This window comes from Ranitomeya variabilis, chromosome 4 (genome assembly GCF_051348905.1).
Source record: "Ranitomeya variabilis isolate aRanVar5 chromosome 4, aRanVar5.hap1, whole genome shotgun sequence".
Lineage (NCBI taxonomy): Eukaryota > Metazoa > Chordata > Amphibia > Anura > Dendrobatidae > Ranitomeya > Ranitomeya variabilis.
The window spans coordinates 72,755,070-72,770,951 of record NC_135235.1 but is presented as its reverse complement, the minus strand read 5'-3'; the positions used below and the strand labels follow the sequence as shown (position 1 = coordinate 72,770,951).

Genomic DNA, 15,882 nt, shown 5'->3' with positions numbered 1-15,882 from the left:
ACATCTGATCAATCTGCCGATCCACAGGCTGCACGTATCAGACACTGGCTGTATGACCGAGCCGCTCGGGAGACTAGTCGGTCTGACTGGCGGGCCCTCGGCGGTTTCTCCCCGTCTGATGCACTGGATTGAGACCTGTCAATCTAGAGCAGCAGGCAGGTAGAAGTTCCAATCCTGTCCGACTAGTCCACAGCATGGCTCAGTCCTATTAAAGTGGCTATTGAAGCATGTCAGATATACCTGGCTGAGCTCATACAGCCTGTGTCTGATACAGGCTGCTCGTGGGTCGTGGCTGATACCATACAGCTGATGCATGCGGCCTGTGGATCGGGCAGATGTATTAGCTGTCAGGTTCCCTTTAAGAGACACGTGTGGCTTAATTACTGTGCTGTATCTTTCGGCTGCCAGTGTCACTGGATTACATTTCTGCTATACGAACATAAACCATATCCTCGAACTTTTCTATAGGTGGCAAAAGCTGCTGCTTTTTTTTCCGCATCTATGCGTTGCACAAAACTTTGCGACTCTTTAAACACCGTTTTATTGTGTAAAAAGCGACTGTTTTTTTTTCTAATCTCTTCAAAATTCTTACCCTAGATTGGGAGAAAATCCAGATTTTTTTTAATTTTTTTCCAAGAAACTTTGTCCCTTTTGGTCTGTGAGTGATCGTCCACTTTCATCTGTATTGCGCCTCATCTGCAAGTATGTGACAGAGCTGAAAGGTGGAGTTTAGTGCAGGAGGAGACACAAGCTGGCTGTGACATTAATCTTTTGTTTTCAGCTGGTGCGGATGAATCTAATTTTTTATGGTTTCCCATCCACCCACTTCGAGGATGAGCAGCATCACGTTGTCCAGCAGCTTCTCCTCCTCCAGTAGTAGTAGCATGCTCGATTTCTGGGGCTGTGCATGTTTATTAATGGAAGCATTAGGTGTGAGAACTGCTGGAAAGGAATTCTGCAAAGAACCCAAATGGTTGTACCGTGATTGCTCTGTATACTTCCAGATCCCGTGTGGTGTCCGTACCTGCTTCACCCCAGAGCATCCCTGGTGCTTAAAGCTTTCCTGCTGCACCAGCCCTGGAAGGAGAAATGCTCCTTGGACATCTCCAGTGTGTAAGTGGTTAATTCTTACGTTGATACATTAATACATTAGAAAGCGAATGTTTCCTACATGGGACTTCTAAGTCTTGTCCTATGGGACACGTAGGCAGATTGTTCCCGCAGACCTCCTGCAACAACCTTTGTTTTCTCCATATCGGACCGCCTTTCCTAGCTTGTTATATTCTGTCCTGGCTATTGAAAATGTGTAAAATCCCAAGCTCCTATCAATAACAGCAGCCCATTTGGTGGCACTGGGCAAAGTAGAAAACTGTGTCATAAACCACTTCAGAAGACTCTGCTGACTCCACATGATTACAGTCCACTCTATGAAAAGGGATGATCATGGCTTATTTCCGAGAAACAGAGAGATTCTTGTCCAACCAGCCGTGTCTGACATTAAGGCTATGTTCACACTTTGCGGTTTTTGCTGCGGATCCGCTGCGGATTTGACGCTGCGGATCCGCAGCAGTTTTCCATGCAGGGTACAGTACAATGTTACCCTATGGAAAACAAAAACCGCTGTTCCCACTTTGCAGAAAATCCCTTTAAAAACCGCGCGGAATTGCTGCGGAAAAAAAGAAGGAGCATGTCACTTCTTTCTGCGGATTCCGCAGCGGTTTTCAACATGCACCAATAGGAAAGTGCTGTTGAAAACCCGCAGAGGAATGCGCAGAAGAAACCGCAGGAAAATCCGCAGCGAAATCTGCAAAGTGTGAACATGCCCTAAAGCTTCACTGGGTTATGGATGGACTGTAATACCAGACAATGGCTGTTGGCCACGGGTGGCGCTGTTCCTAATATCAGACGATGGTTATATAATAGATTCTTACATTATCCGTCACCTGTAATCCTTCCAGTACCTGAGCTACTACTGCGAACAATAGTTCCTAAAAGTATCATTATTCATCTTTTTATGTGTTTTCTTTACAGTGATTACCCAGAGCACGATGACATCAAGAATCTGATCCAGCAGCAGATCAACGCATTGCCCAAGTGAGTATCGACAAGTCTGTGCTAATAGAGAGACAAACTGGAGGACACACTGGAGAAAGCTCATGCAATTATGGTTAGAATCCACCACCACCAAAAGTCATAACATCCCAACCATCATTTACATGACCGCTGCAGGCAATCACTTGTCTAAGCTGTCCCATTTCATACATGCAAACGTCACCATTAAGGCCAGTGACTAAGGCCAGTAACTTTTCTACTTCTCTCCACAGTGACCTGAAGGATCTTATTCTGGACGTGGAGTTCTCTCTCCTGCAGAGGTGCCTACTGGTTGCAAGGTAAGTAAAACCTGCCATGCTGGCCGACTGGGCTGCCACCCTGGACACTTCATTGCAGCTTCACATCATATTAGGAATGCCAGAACAATCCGATCAGATATGTTCTTGATATTTGCAGCTTCTTGGCTATAAGGAGGGTCACAGAACCAGCTGTAGTGTTTTCAGTGAGTGAAGGCCTCCGCTTTAAATTGGGGTCAGAGTAGTAATTTTGGCCAATTATTATCACATAGTTATGAGATCTGTGTCATTTTTATTGCCGCCAGATATTTCTCAAAAATCTTCTCCATAAAGTCGTCTTCAATTCCTATTTCCTATGTAATCTCTATTTCTAGTTGTAGTTTCAGCACAGACTGGAGACCAGCGATCGAGATTAAAGTGTAATTGGCTTTATGTAAATATTTGCCATGTATTGTAAAAAGGAACCTTTTTCAGAATTAGTGCATGTCAAGCTTGTTTTTTAGGCTATGTTCACATGTTGCGCTTTTGCTGCATTTATTTTATTCAAATTTTAATCTGCGCTTTACAGTACCAGCAAAAGCTATGAGAGTTCAGAAATCTCATCCACACATTGTTTGTTTTCCCTACTGAATTGAAAAACTGATGCATTTTTTCAGCTTCTTTTCACCCATAGAAAGCAATGAGTAAGTGCAAAAAATGCAGGTGTCAGGTTTTTCTGTGTTTTTGGTGCAAAAGCCTCAGGAAGTTGCATCATGGTTTTCTTTTATGCATTTAACTTTCTCAGCATATACAAGGGACGAATGTGCCTGGTAACGCAGCAAAACTTGCTTTTTGTAGGCAGCTTCTTTACTGCTAAAAGAGCAGGTTTGGTCTGTAGCAAAAACGCAACATGTGAACATGGCCTAAGCATGATCTTTCCCTTTTGCAGGTTATATGGTGATGAGTCAGAGCTGCACTTTTGGACTGTGGCATGTCATTACCTTCAAGTTTTTCAAAGTGACGCCCCTCATGTCGGCTCTTCAGCAAATGCCTTAGATATCTGCTATGACCTACTGTGTGAGAATTCTTACTTCCAGGTAACACAGCTTGCAGGAAAAAATACTGTATATCGGTAACGCTAAAAAGAAAATCTATTATATATTATATGTCCAGGGCGCACTGTAGAGAACCAGAGGGCAGCACATTACAAATATCATAACTAGTGACAAGCGAGCGTGGTCGCATAAGGTGTTATCTGAGCATGCTCGTGTTTTATCGAGTATTTTCAGCGTGCTCGAAAACTATGCTCGAGTCGCCGCATCTGTATGTCTCAAGGCTGTTTGACAGTCACTACACATGCAGAGATTGCCTGTTAGGCAATGTGTTGTTTCTGTCGAACAGCTGCGTGACATGTAGCCTCGGTGACTGGAGCATATTTTTCGAGCACGCCGAAAATACTCGATTAAGCGCTAGCATTTTCGCATAACGCCTTATCCGAGCTCGCTCATCACTAAACACAACACAATAAATACACAGATACCACTTCTAAAACTACTTTAAAGAGCGTCCATCATCACAAAGTGACTGATCAGACCAAGCACAGGCACTCGGTGCACCCATGGCATTTTTACAGTTCAGTGCACCTTCCCACCTACTTGTTATCTATCCATACCCCCCTTTTCTGGCTCCTGTAAAGCCTGAGTTGTCAATCAAGGAAGAGGAGGAGACGTTCAATGCAAAACCAGCAGGTGGGAAGGTTCAATGAATTGTTTGGCCATGCCATGGGGCGCAGTGACTGTGCTTGGTCTGAGCAGTCGTTTTGTGCTGAACATTTATGTGTAAAAAATGAATATTCCTGGCAGAGGAGGAAAACTAAAGGGGACAACAGTTTTATAGTGGCCCCTGTCTGCTATACCCTTTGTAAAATATAGCATCTACATGTCCCTCTGTAGCACGAGGTAGTGACCAGAAGCACCTCTATGTCATGGCCATTATTATCCCTTGGTGCCTTCCTATCCCAGAACAGGCCATGATCTTGGCCAGGGAACTCTGATCTCTGCGTAGTGGCATGGCCCCCACCATGATGTTATGACACCCACCTGTGTCTGGAGGTATGAACACCCCGACGTACACTTTACATTGCAAAACAGAAGTCAGCCACACTGGACTCTGGCACTGGGGCACTGGGTGGTCATCCCCTTGAAACCTCCAGGTTCACCACTTATTGGGTACAACCCTTATATATAACCCAGTGGCAGTGTTATGCGAGCATAATGGTCAGAAAAATTAAAGTATCACTGTTTTGTTTTGTTTTGTCTTGGCTTCCCCTTTTTTTTCCCTTACCTGCAGAAATTTCAATTGGACAGAATTTCTCTACAAGAGGTGAAGCGTTCGAGCTACGAACATACAAGGAAATGTGCGGACCAGCTGCTTCTTCTAGGGCAGGTACATGCAAAGGATGACCAAGACCAAATAATGGCTTGCAGCAAAGTAATAGCGTCATATCGTCTTTTATATTTTAGTATATAATCAGATTAAAAATAACACTGAAATTATGAGCTTATCGCCACTGGAAAAAAATCACTTGCATTTAGGAAACTTTAAAGAAGACCATCCCTTTATCTGGGTCAGACCTCCTGTGACATAGTCCACAAATTAAAAGATAGCCGACAGCACATCAGATATGTGGATGCAAGTCCTCGTTCCACTGGACTCAATGGAGAGACTACATACCAAAAAAGAAGTGAAGGACAGCAACCAATCCGGGAGAAATATCAAAGATTCTTTATTGTGCCAGATACAACGTTTCAACCATACAAGGACTTATTCACGTATGCTTGAAAAAGACCTTGTATGGTTGAAATGTTGCGTCTGGCACAATAAAGAATCTTTGATATTTCACCCGGATTGGATGCTGTCCTTCACTTCTCCTGTGACATAGTGACTGAGAGGACCGTCCCTCCAGAGGACCGTTCATCAATGCAATGCTGACCGATCACTGCAATTACTTAAAGGGGTTGTCCGGTCCAAATCAATAAGTCTGCAGTCACACTGTGCACTGCGGGGATTTGCCAGTTTCTGACCCAGGACCAGAGGGTACATACTCCTTGCCAAAGCACAGCCACTAGTCAGGCTCTGACATACCCACATACATAACTAACATACATACCCACATACCCTCTGGTCCCTGGTCAGAAACCAGCAAATCCTCGGAGCGCCCAGTGCGTGCACTGCAGATTTATTGATTTGAACCGGATAACCCTTTTAAGCTATGGGAGTTATATGTGACAGCGGCTTATGTCCCTAATAATGTCTACCCCTAACAATAAACTGTAAAAATGGTGTGGGATGGATGTAAATGCTAATGGCTGAAATATCATTTTATCACTAATTTGCCAGTTGTGCCTAAAATTACAGTCTCAATTTTTTTTTTAAATTTATATAAAAAAGTTCAAGGGAACCTGTCACCTGAAAAATCGCTATTACCCTTCAGATATGCAGAGCCTGCCGTAATGCGGAGCTGCTGTCAGTCATTGCTGGGAGCGTGGTCACAGCTGCCGCTCTCTATACACAGAGCGGTGACTGAACCCGTGTCTGTGCCGCCCCCGCTGTCGGCTCCGGGCAGGTTAGTAATGCTATTAACCTTTAGATATGCAGAGCCGGCCGTAATGCGGAGCTGCTGTCAGTCATTGCTGGGAGCGTGGTCACAGCTGGCCCTCTCTATACACAGAGCGGTGACTGAACCCGTGTCGGTGCCGCCCCCGCTGTCGGCTCCGGGCAGGTTAGTAACGCTATTAACCTGCAGATTAACCCCATATCTGCAGGTTAATGGTGTTTTACGGTAATGCAGGAACACAAGGCTGGCCGAGAGGGATGTTCCCTTTAACCTGTATTGAATAATAAGCAAACACAAAACCTCAAATATAAAATAGATTACTTTCCCCTAATGTGTCCTAGTCAGAGCAGTGATCCTGAAAATAGAGACCCCAATTTGTCTCCTGCTTCAAAACGACACTGTGGGTCCACACTGCCTGGTGAGGAAAATCCTAATTTAGGGGGAAATAAACTACGAGCAGGCAGACATCGCACTAATGTACACTGGAGCACCACAACCACAAAAACCGACGATGGGTTGTGATATCAGCCCGGTATATACCATCTGATGCCTATAGTGTAGTATACCACATACAGTATACAGGAGTACAGACATCAGGTGTTATATACAGGTAGTGTGTGATGTATTATACTGTGACTACAGGACATGACGGATTGTACCTGCCGCATACTATCCTGTACGGAGGGAATGGACCAGGGAAGAGCGGCATATACCAAAACAGGCACCAAAATATACAAGACTGATAAGTGCTGCAGTTCTTGATGGGACCCATCATACAGATTGGGTCACAATGAAGCCGATGACTTCGCACAACCTCGATATTGTATCTGCAGAGATCACAGTATACACTGTACGGCCACTTTTGCTTTCCAGGTGCCAGTGAATTAATGTACATAATCTGTGTCCTACAGACAGACCGAGCTGTTCAGCTCCTTTTAGAAACCAGCGCCGACAACCCCCAGTATTACTGCGATTCCTTGAAGGCATGCCTCGTTACCACAGTCACCTCCTCCGGACCCTCCCAGAGCACAATCAAGTTGGTAGCAACTAACATGATCGCCAATGGAAAACTGGCAGGTAGGGATGGAGGATCAGCGACTATCTAATGGATGTGCTCCTATCATCATTCTCATTCATGTACCAAGATCCAGGCTGAGAAGAAGCTTCCTAGAGAGAATAAATCCATAAATTCTGTGTGTAAATATCTTTATGCTCAAAAAGACAAAAGTATTCTAAGAACGAAACCTTTCCAGCCAACAACGGTATTACTCTTAGAATAGTTTTTTTTTCGGGCGCAAAATTATTTACATAGATTTTTTTCGCTAACACGATACCACTCTATAATGTTTTTGTTGTGCATCATAAATTCTTTCTCAAATCACAATTCTGGGGCATAAGTCACAAATTTGTAGCAATGTTCTTTTGTTCTCCCTGTTTGAAATTTCTGAATACATTGACAACTGGGCGTTACCGGTTGGGGGTGTATCTCTATTCAGTGCTGACAGTCAGACTATGAAGGGACACGCCCCTTTGACAGTAGAAATGCTAATGTCTACTTGTCAGTTTATTGGTGAAGAATAATTACTAATATCAGACGAGGGGAACAGTGCAATTCAGAGTTTTGAGTAAAGATGCTCCAGAATTGTTATGTATTATGTCACGATTCACACCGTGACTGTCAAGATCCCTTAGCCGCTGCCCACAATATGTCACGGATTGGGGTGACTTTAGACCAACAGACGGCTATCACATGTGCAGGGGGCTTATTCTAGTTATCCCTCCACTGCCACAATGTGATGAAAAAAAACACACACGAGGCTATTGACCTCTTGTTTACAGCAGGGGCTTATTTTAGGTTTCCCTGCTCTTCAGTATACCATGAACTGCAGGGATTTGTGTATATCCCGCTTACAGTTCCACTTAAACCTTGCAGCTCTCTGGCGCCCCCCTTACTGTCAGGTCAGATTAGGTACTGCACCTAGGGTGATTAGTCGCCAGAAACGCTGCCTGCTATGTACTGGCTATTGGGTGCCCTGCAGCGACGCGATAACTACTCCCACTCAGGCAGGAACAATAATTATCAAGCCGCAGTCGCTACAGTGACCCCCAAAAGCCGGCACACGGTCGCTGCCACCAGCTCCAATTGAACGGGTCTGGAGCTAACCCCAAAACAGTAGCGTAATTCCCTTCAGAGACAGGGTACGGTTTAGGGCAGTCCTTGGGCCCCTGCTCTTCTCCATTTACACCTTTGGCCTGGGACAGCTCATAGAATCTCATGGCTTTCAGTATCACCTCTATGCTGATGACACACAGATCTACATCTCTGGACCAGATATCACCTCCCTACTAACCAGAATCCCTCAATGTCTGTCCACTATTTCATCCTTCTTCTCCGCTAAATTTCTGAAACTTAACATGGACAAAACAGAATTCATCATCTTTCCCCCATCTCACGTGACCCCCCCAACGAACCTATCCATTACAGTAAATGGCTGCCCACTCTCCCCAGTCCCACAAGCTCGCTGCCACGGGGTAATCCTTGACGCTGATCTCTCCTTCAAACCACATATCCAAGCCCTTTCCACTTCCTGCCGACTTCAACTCAAAAATATTGCACGAATCCGTTCATTCCTCAACCAAGAATCTGCAAAAACCCTAGTCCATGCCCTCATCATCTCTCGCCTTGACTACTGCAACCTCCTGCTCTGTGGCCTCCCCTCAAACACTCTCGCACCCCTCCAATCTATTCTAAACTCTGCTGCCCGACTAATCCACCTGTCCCCCCGCTATTCTCCGGCCTCTCCCCTCTGTCAATCCCTTCACTGGCTCCCCATTGCCCAGAGACTCCAGTACAAACCCTAACCATGACATACAAAGCCATCCACAACCTGTCTCCTCCTTACATCTGTGACCTCATCTCCCGGTACTTTCCTACACGCAACCTCCGATCCTCACAAGATCTCCTTCTCTACTCCCCTCTTATCTCCTCTTCCCACAATCGTATACAAGATTTCTCTCGCGTATCACCCCTACTCTGGAACCCTCTACCACAACACATCAGACTCTCGCCCACCATCGAAACCTTCAAAAAGAATCTGAAGACCCACCTCTTCCGACAAGCCTACAACCTGCAGTAACCACCGATCGACCAAACCACTGCATGACCAGCTCTACCCTCACCTACTGTATCCTCACCCATCCCTTGTAGATTGTGAGCCTTCGCGGGCAGGGTCCTCTCTCCTACTGTACCAGTTATGACTTGTAGTGTTCAAGATTATTGTACTTGTTTTTATTATGTATACCCCTCCTCACTTGTAAAGCGCCATGGAATAAATGGCGCTATAACAATAAATAATAAAATAAATAATAATATTAGGAATCCAGGTATTTACCAAGACCTAGACATGTCTGGAGTGGTGACTGATCATTATCAAAGTCATTGATTATCCTGACATCTTCTGTGTAGGCCTGCGCCCTTTTCCCTGCAGATGATCGATGCTTACAGTCATGCTCAGGTTAGGAAACCATTATAAGTTGTGATGGTAAATAATGAATTAAAGAAGTTTTTTTTTTTTTGTTTGTTTTTTTTATTTTCCTTATGGGGTTAAACACTCATCAGAAAGTAGTTGCTATCTGCCTGCCTGTTCTGCCCATGCCGCACTGCTACGATTTCAGTGTTACATTATTATGGCTATTATGGTGTGTATACTGGGGACTAGAAAACAAGTAATAAGTTATCCAGCTGAATGTATAAGGACTAGTGATGAGCGAATGTGCTCGAATAAGGTGTTATCTGAGCATGCTCGGGTGCTGAGTGTCTTGGGTGTGCTCGAATAGTTCAAGTCCCTGCAGCTGCATGTCTCACGGCTGTTCGACAGCCGCAACACATACAGCCACAGGAACTCGAACATATTTTTCGAGCACACCTAAGACACTCGGTTAGTACACGAGCATGATCAGATAACACCTTATCTGAGCACATTCGCTCATCACTAATAAGGACACATCGTAAGACTGATCTGTTTATGTATCACACAGAGGGAGTGCAGCTGCTCTGCCTCATAGACAAAGCTGCAGACGCCTGCCGATACCTCCAGACTTATAACGAATGGAACCATGCAGCCTGGCTGGCAAAGGTGAGTGCCACAGATAAGAACGCAGGTAAGGTACATATTCATCTTTGCTTGCTGACAGTCATAAAGTGGGTGCGTTTCTAAAGAGTCACTACCACCAATTTAAGGCTGCCCTTTTTATTTATCAAAGAGGGGGCAGACTGTCCGTCATTACATGTCTCACCTTGGTAGCATCTCCTTTCATTTACAATAATCTCTGGAGGCAGATTCTTGGGGAGATCTTTGTCCGGCTCATAGATCTTAACAGCTCATTTACTTATAAGATAAATGTGGCTTTCTCTGGAATCAGACATCATCAAGGTGTCATTTTATTCAGCTTTCTCTGACCCACATGCCCACATAGACGGCTTAGGAGGGCTGATCCTACTGACAGATTCCATTGAAATCAAAATTATGCCGCAAAAAAAAAATCTGAATTATATGTATCAAGCGTTGCGTGCAATTCCACCTTATAATGTTTAAACTATGACTGACAAAAAATTCATATAGCACCAATTATATTTCCAGGCTGGGAACACACTAATATATAAGGTTCCCCCTTCAATAGAAATAGTAAACTGAGAGGTGAAGTACTCCTGAACCATTCTGTGCAAAAAAACTACTATTAAGTAGCCACAAACCACTGAAAAAGTTAAAATTCATATACGATACTTAGAAAAATATTTATGTAAAAAAAAATGCTTCTATACATATTATAATGGAATAATAAGGAAAGAAGTGCAGAACGAAATATAGAAGTCCGTGGTACATCAGGGTAAAAAGCTATCTGCATCTGCTTTCATAAGAGAACAATTGTGGACATAAAACAGGAAATCCCATAATCACAATTTGTGAATGTCAACATAATCACAATTAAGGTGCATACATTATTACCCAGTACATAGCTTACCCAAAGTGACCACAGGACATTTGAGTCCTCCACGCTGCCCCGACGCGCATTTTACATATTGATTTCTCATTCTAACAATGTTTTAAGCTCCTTTTTTCTTTTTCTTTTTCTTTTTTTTTAAACAGGTGCGACTGAATCCAGAGGAGAGTGCTGAGGTCATGAAGCGCTGGGTTGACCATCTCTGTTCACCACACATCAACCAGAAATACAAAGCAATCCTTGTTCTCCTCTCTCTTGGCTGCTTCAGAAAAGTCATTGAGATGTTACACAGGTAAGTGATATTGTCTGCCTTCCTTTCCCTGTGCTACAAATACTCTATGCAAAGTCAAGGCTGTCCAGCTGTCCGAAATGTCATGCTGCACCTTTAAAACCCTAGACCACTAGAGAAACCGTCATTAACCCCCTTACTACTATAGACTTTACATAAGCTAGCAATGACCCCTTCACTGCCCTAGATCATTAAACAGTATATGATTCTAGAAATGTCTTCTTATTTCCTAAAAAAAAAAACCATGCACGGGGGTAAAATCTGTTTTTAACCCCTTGGTGACATGTATGGGGGAGTGCACCCTTATTGTATGGAGCGGGCTCAAGAGCTGATCCCGCTCCACACAGTGTGGGTGTCAGTCGCAACAGTTTTACATCTTAAATGATAATGGCTTCTCTACTTATTAGTTGTATAGGTGGGTACCCGGCGAGTTTCTCCCCACCCGCTGACAGTGACTGACAAGCCTCTGCCTATCCTAGCACATGTGGAGGGGGTCAGGAACTGAGATTCCTCCACGGGTGGTGCTTGCAGCTATCTTACATGGCTGACATCTGCTGAGCTCCGATCACTGCTATTAACCATTTCAATGCCGCTGTCAATCTTTGAATGGAGAGGTGGCTGGTGCTTTCTAGAACCAGCTCCCATCACCCCTCTACGATGTGGTTACAGGACACCGATTAGTATGGCAGCCAGGTGTCTGTTATGATCTGGTGGCCTAAGAACAGCATGAAACGTACTCTGGAGAAGGTGGTACCTGTACTGACCGCAGACCCTGAACTTAACACCGCAACTAGAAGTAGCCGTGGAATGTACCTTGCGCTCCCTAGACATCTCGACACAGCCGGAGGACTAATTACCCCTAGAGATAGAAAAGGGAAAACTATCTTGCCTCAGAGAAAATCCCCAAAAGATAGACAGCCCCCCACAAATATTGACTGTGAGAGGAGAGGGAAAATACAAACGCAGACTGAAATCAAAATTTAGCAAAGGAGGCCACTTCTAGCTAAATAGAAAGGATAGGACAGAGAACTATGCGGTCAGTATTAAAACACTAGAAAATATCCACCACAGAAAATACAAAATCTCCACAGCTAACTAAAGATATGGAGGGTATATCTGCATCTCCAGAGATACCAGCTTGGTTAAAAAAATCCTTATACAGACCAAGCTGGACAAGACAAAAACATGGAAAAGAACTTGAACAATACAGCAACAACATGTGGACAGCAAAAATCAAGGCCAGAACTTATCTTTGTTGAAATGAACTGCAAAGCAGGAGAGACCAGGCAGAGATGTGAATCCGCCAAGAACAATGGACAACTGGCACTGACTAAAGGGTGAAGCAAGACTAAATAGCCCAGTCAGAATTTGCAAAAAGTGAACACACCTGATAAATGCTGCGATTCAGAGACAGCAGCGCTACCACTTACAACCACCGGAGGGAGTCCAAGAGCAGAATTCACAACAGTACCCCCCCCCCTTGAGGAGGGGTCACCGAACCCTCACCAGAGCCCCCAGGCCGATCCGGACGAGCCAAATGAAAGGCACGAACCAAATCATCAGCATGAACATCGGAGGCAACAACCCAAGAATTATCCTCCTGGCCATAACCCTTCCATTTGACAAGATACTGAAGCTTCCGCCTTGAAAAACGAGAATCCAAAATCTTCTCAACCACATACTCCAACTCCCCATCAATCAACACCGGGGCAGGAGGATCAACAGAGGGAACAACGGGCACCACATATTTCTGCAACAAAGATCTATGAAAAACATTATGGATGGAAAAAGAGGCTGGAAGGGCCAAACGAAAAGACACTGGATTGATAATCTCAGAAATCCTATAAGGGCCAATAAACCGAGGCTTAATCTTAGGGGAAGAAACCTTCATAGGGACATGACGGGAAGACAACCAGACCAAATCCCCAACCCGAAGCCGGGAACCAACACACCGACGATGGTTAGCAAAACGCTGAGTCCCCTCCTGAGACAACACCAAATTGTCAACAACATGAGCCCAAATTTGCTGCAACCTGTCAACCACAGAGTCCACCCCAGGACAATCAGAAGGCTCAACCTGCCCCGAAGAAAAGCGAGGATGAAAACCAGAGTTACAAAAGAAGGGTGAAACCAAGGTAGCAGAACTAGCCCGATTATTAAGGGCAAACTCGGCCAATGGCAAGAAAGCCACGCAATCATCCTGATCAGCAGACACAAAGCATCTCAAATAAGTTTCCAAAGTCTGATTAGTTCGCTCGGTTTGGCCATTTGTCTGAGGATGAAATGTGGAAGAAAAAGACAAATCAATGCCCAGCCTAGCACAAAAGGCCCGCCAAAACCTAGAAACAAACTGGGAACCTCTGTCAGACACAATATTCTCCGGAATACCATGCAAACGAACCACATGCTGAAAAAACAACGGAACCAAATCAGAAGAGGAAGGCAACTTAGGCAAAGGTACCAAATGAACCATCTTAGAAAACCGGTCACAAACCACCCAGATAACTGACATCCTCTGGGAAACCGGAAGATCCGAAATAAAATCCATAGAAATATGCGTCCAAGGCCTCTCAGGGACCGGCAAAGGCAAAAGCAACCCACTAGCGCGGGAACAGCAAGCCTTGGCCCACGCACAAGTCCCACAGGACTTCACAAAAGAACGCACATCCCGTGACAAAGAAGGCCACCAAAAGGACCTACCAACCAATTCTCTGGTACCAAAAATCCCAGGATGACCAGCTAACACAGAACAATGAACCTCCGAAATCACTTTACTAGTCCATCTGTCAGGAACAAACAATTTCCCCACTGGACAGCGGTCAGGTTTATCAGCCTGGAATTCCTGAAGAACCCGTCGTAAATCAGGGGAGATGGCAGAAAGAATCACCCCTTCCTTCAGAATACCGACCGGCTCAAGGACCCCAGGAGAATCAGGCATAAAGCTCCTAGAGAGGGCATCAGCCTTAACATTCTTAGAACCCGGAAGATACGAGACCACAAAATCAAAACGGGAGAAAAACAGGGACTATCGGGCCTGTCTAGGATTCAGCCGTTTGGCAGACTCGAGATAAATCAGATTCTTATGATCGGTCAAGACCACAATACGTTGCTTGGCCCCCTCAAGCCAATGTCGCCACTCCTCAAATGCCCACTTCATAGCCAACAACTCACGATTGCCGACATCATAATTGCGTTCCGCAGGCGAAAACTTTCGAGAAAAGAAGGCACACGGTTTCATCAAGGAACCATCAGAATTCCTCTGAGACAAAACGGCCCCTGCCCCAATCTCAGAAGCGTCAACCTCAACCTGAAAAGGAAGAGAAACATCCGGCTGACGCAACACAGGGGCAGAAGTAAATCGGCGTTTAAGCTCCTGAAAGTCAGAAACAGCCGCAGAGGACCAATTCGTCACATCAGTGCCTTTCTTCATCAAATCGGTCAGGGGTTTAACCACACTGGAGAAGTTGGCAATAAAACGGCGATAAAAATTAGCAAAGCCCAAAAATTTCTGAAGGCTCTTCACGTATGTGGGCTGGATCCAATCATGAATGGCCTGAACCTTAACCGGATCCATTTCTATAGATGAGGGAGAAAAAATGAAGCCCAAAAAAGAAATCTTCTGTACTCCAAAGAGGCACTTAGACCCCTTCACAAACAAGGCATTATCACAAAGGATCTGAAATACCATCCTGACTTGTTTCACATGAGACTCCCAATCATCTGAAAAAATCAAAATATCATCCAAATATACAATCATGAATTTATCAAGATAATTCCGAAATATATCATGCACGAAGGACTGAAACACAGATGGAGCATTAGAGAGTCCGAATGGCATCACAAGGTATTCAAAATGGCCTTCGGGCGTATTAAACGCAGTTTTCTATTCGTCACCCTGCTTAATACGAACAAGATTATATGCCCCTCGAAGGTCAATCTTAGTAAACCAACTAGCCCTCTTAATCCTAGCAAACAGATCAGAAAGCAAAGGCAAAGGGTATTGGAATTTGACCGTGATCTTATTCAAGAGGCGATAATCAATACAGGGTCTCAAGGAGCCATCTTTTTTGGCAACAAAAAAAAAACCTGCCCCCAATGGTGAAGAAGATGGCCGAATATGCCCCTTCTCCAAGGACTCCTTAACATAGCTCCGCATGGCGGTATGTTCTGGCACAGACAGGTTGAAAAGTCGGCCCTTAGGGAACTTACAGCCTGGAATCAAGTCAATAGCACAATCACAGTCCCTATGCGGTGGAAGGGAACTGGACTTGGGCTCATTGAATACATCCTGGAAATCTGACAAAAACTCAGGAATTTCAGAAGAGGGGGAGGAGGCAATTGACATCAAAGGAACGTCACCATGAACCCCCTGACAACCCCAACTAGTCACAGACATAGATTTCCAATCTAATACCGGATTATGCACCTGTAACCATGGGAAACCTAGCACAATAGCATCATGCAAATTATGCAACACCAGAAAATGACAATCTTTCTGATGGGCTGGCGTCATGCACATGGTCAGCTGTGTCCAAAACTGGGGTTTATTTTTAGCCAACGGTGTAGCATCAATGCCCCTCAAAGGAATAGGACTCTGCAAAGGCTGCAAGGGGAAACCACAACGTCTGGCAAATTCTAAGTCCATTAAG

General features: G+C 44.7%; 1 protein-coding gene across 8 annotated transcripts in view; it reads left to right on the top strand.

Annotated features, from left to right (window-relative positions):
- The window catches only part of WDR11 (WD repeat domain 11), a 134,288-nt gene that overhangs the window by 105,346 nt on the left and 13,060 nt on the right, over positions 1 to 15,882 (top strand). For all 8 annotated transcript variants that reach the window (XM_077258730.1, XM_077258727.1, XM_077258731.1 and 5 more), the window contains exons 20-27: positions 1,005 to 1,113; positions 2,032 to 2,094; positions 2,325 to 2,390; positions 3,277 to 3,424; positions 4,677 to 4,772; positions 6,855 to 7,020; positions 9,982 to 10,079; positions 11,091 to 11,236. In XM_077258730.1, the coding sequence (XP_077114845.1) occupies positions 1,005 to 1,113; positions 2,032 to 2,094; positions 2,325 to 2,390; positions 3,277 to 3,424; positions 4,677 to 4,772; positions 6,855 to 7,020; positions 9,982 to 10,079; positions 11,091 to 11,236 (892 nt within the window). The remainder of the gene's footprint in view (positions 1 to 1,004; positions 1,114 to 2,031; positions 2,095 to 2,324; positions 2,391 to 3,276; positions 3,425 to 4,676; positions 4,773 to 6,854; positions 7,021 to 9,981; positions 10,080 to 11,090; positions 11,237 to 15,882) is intronic.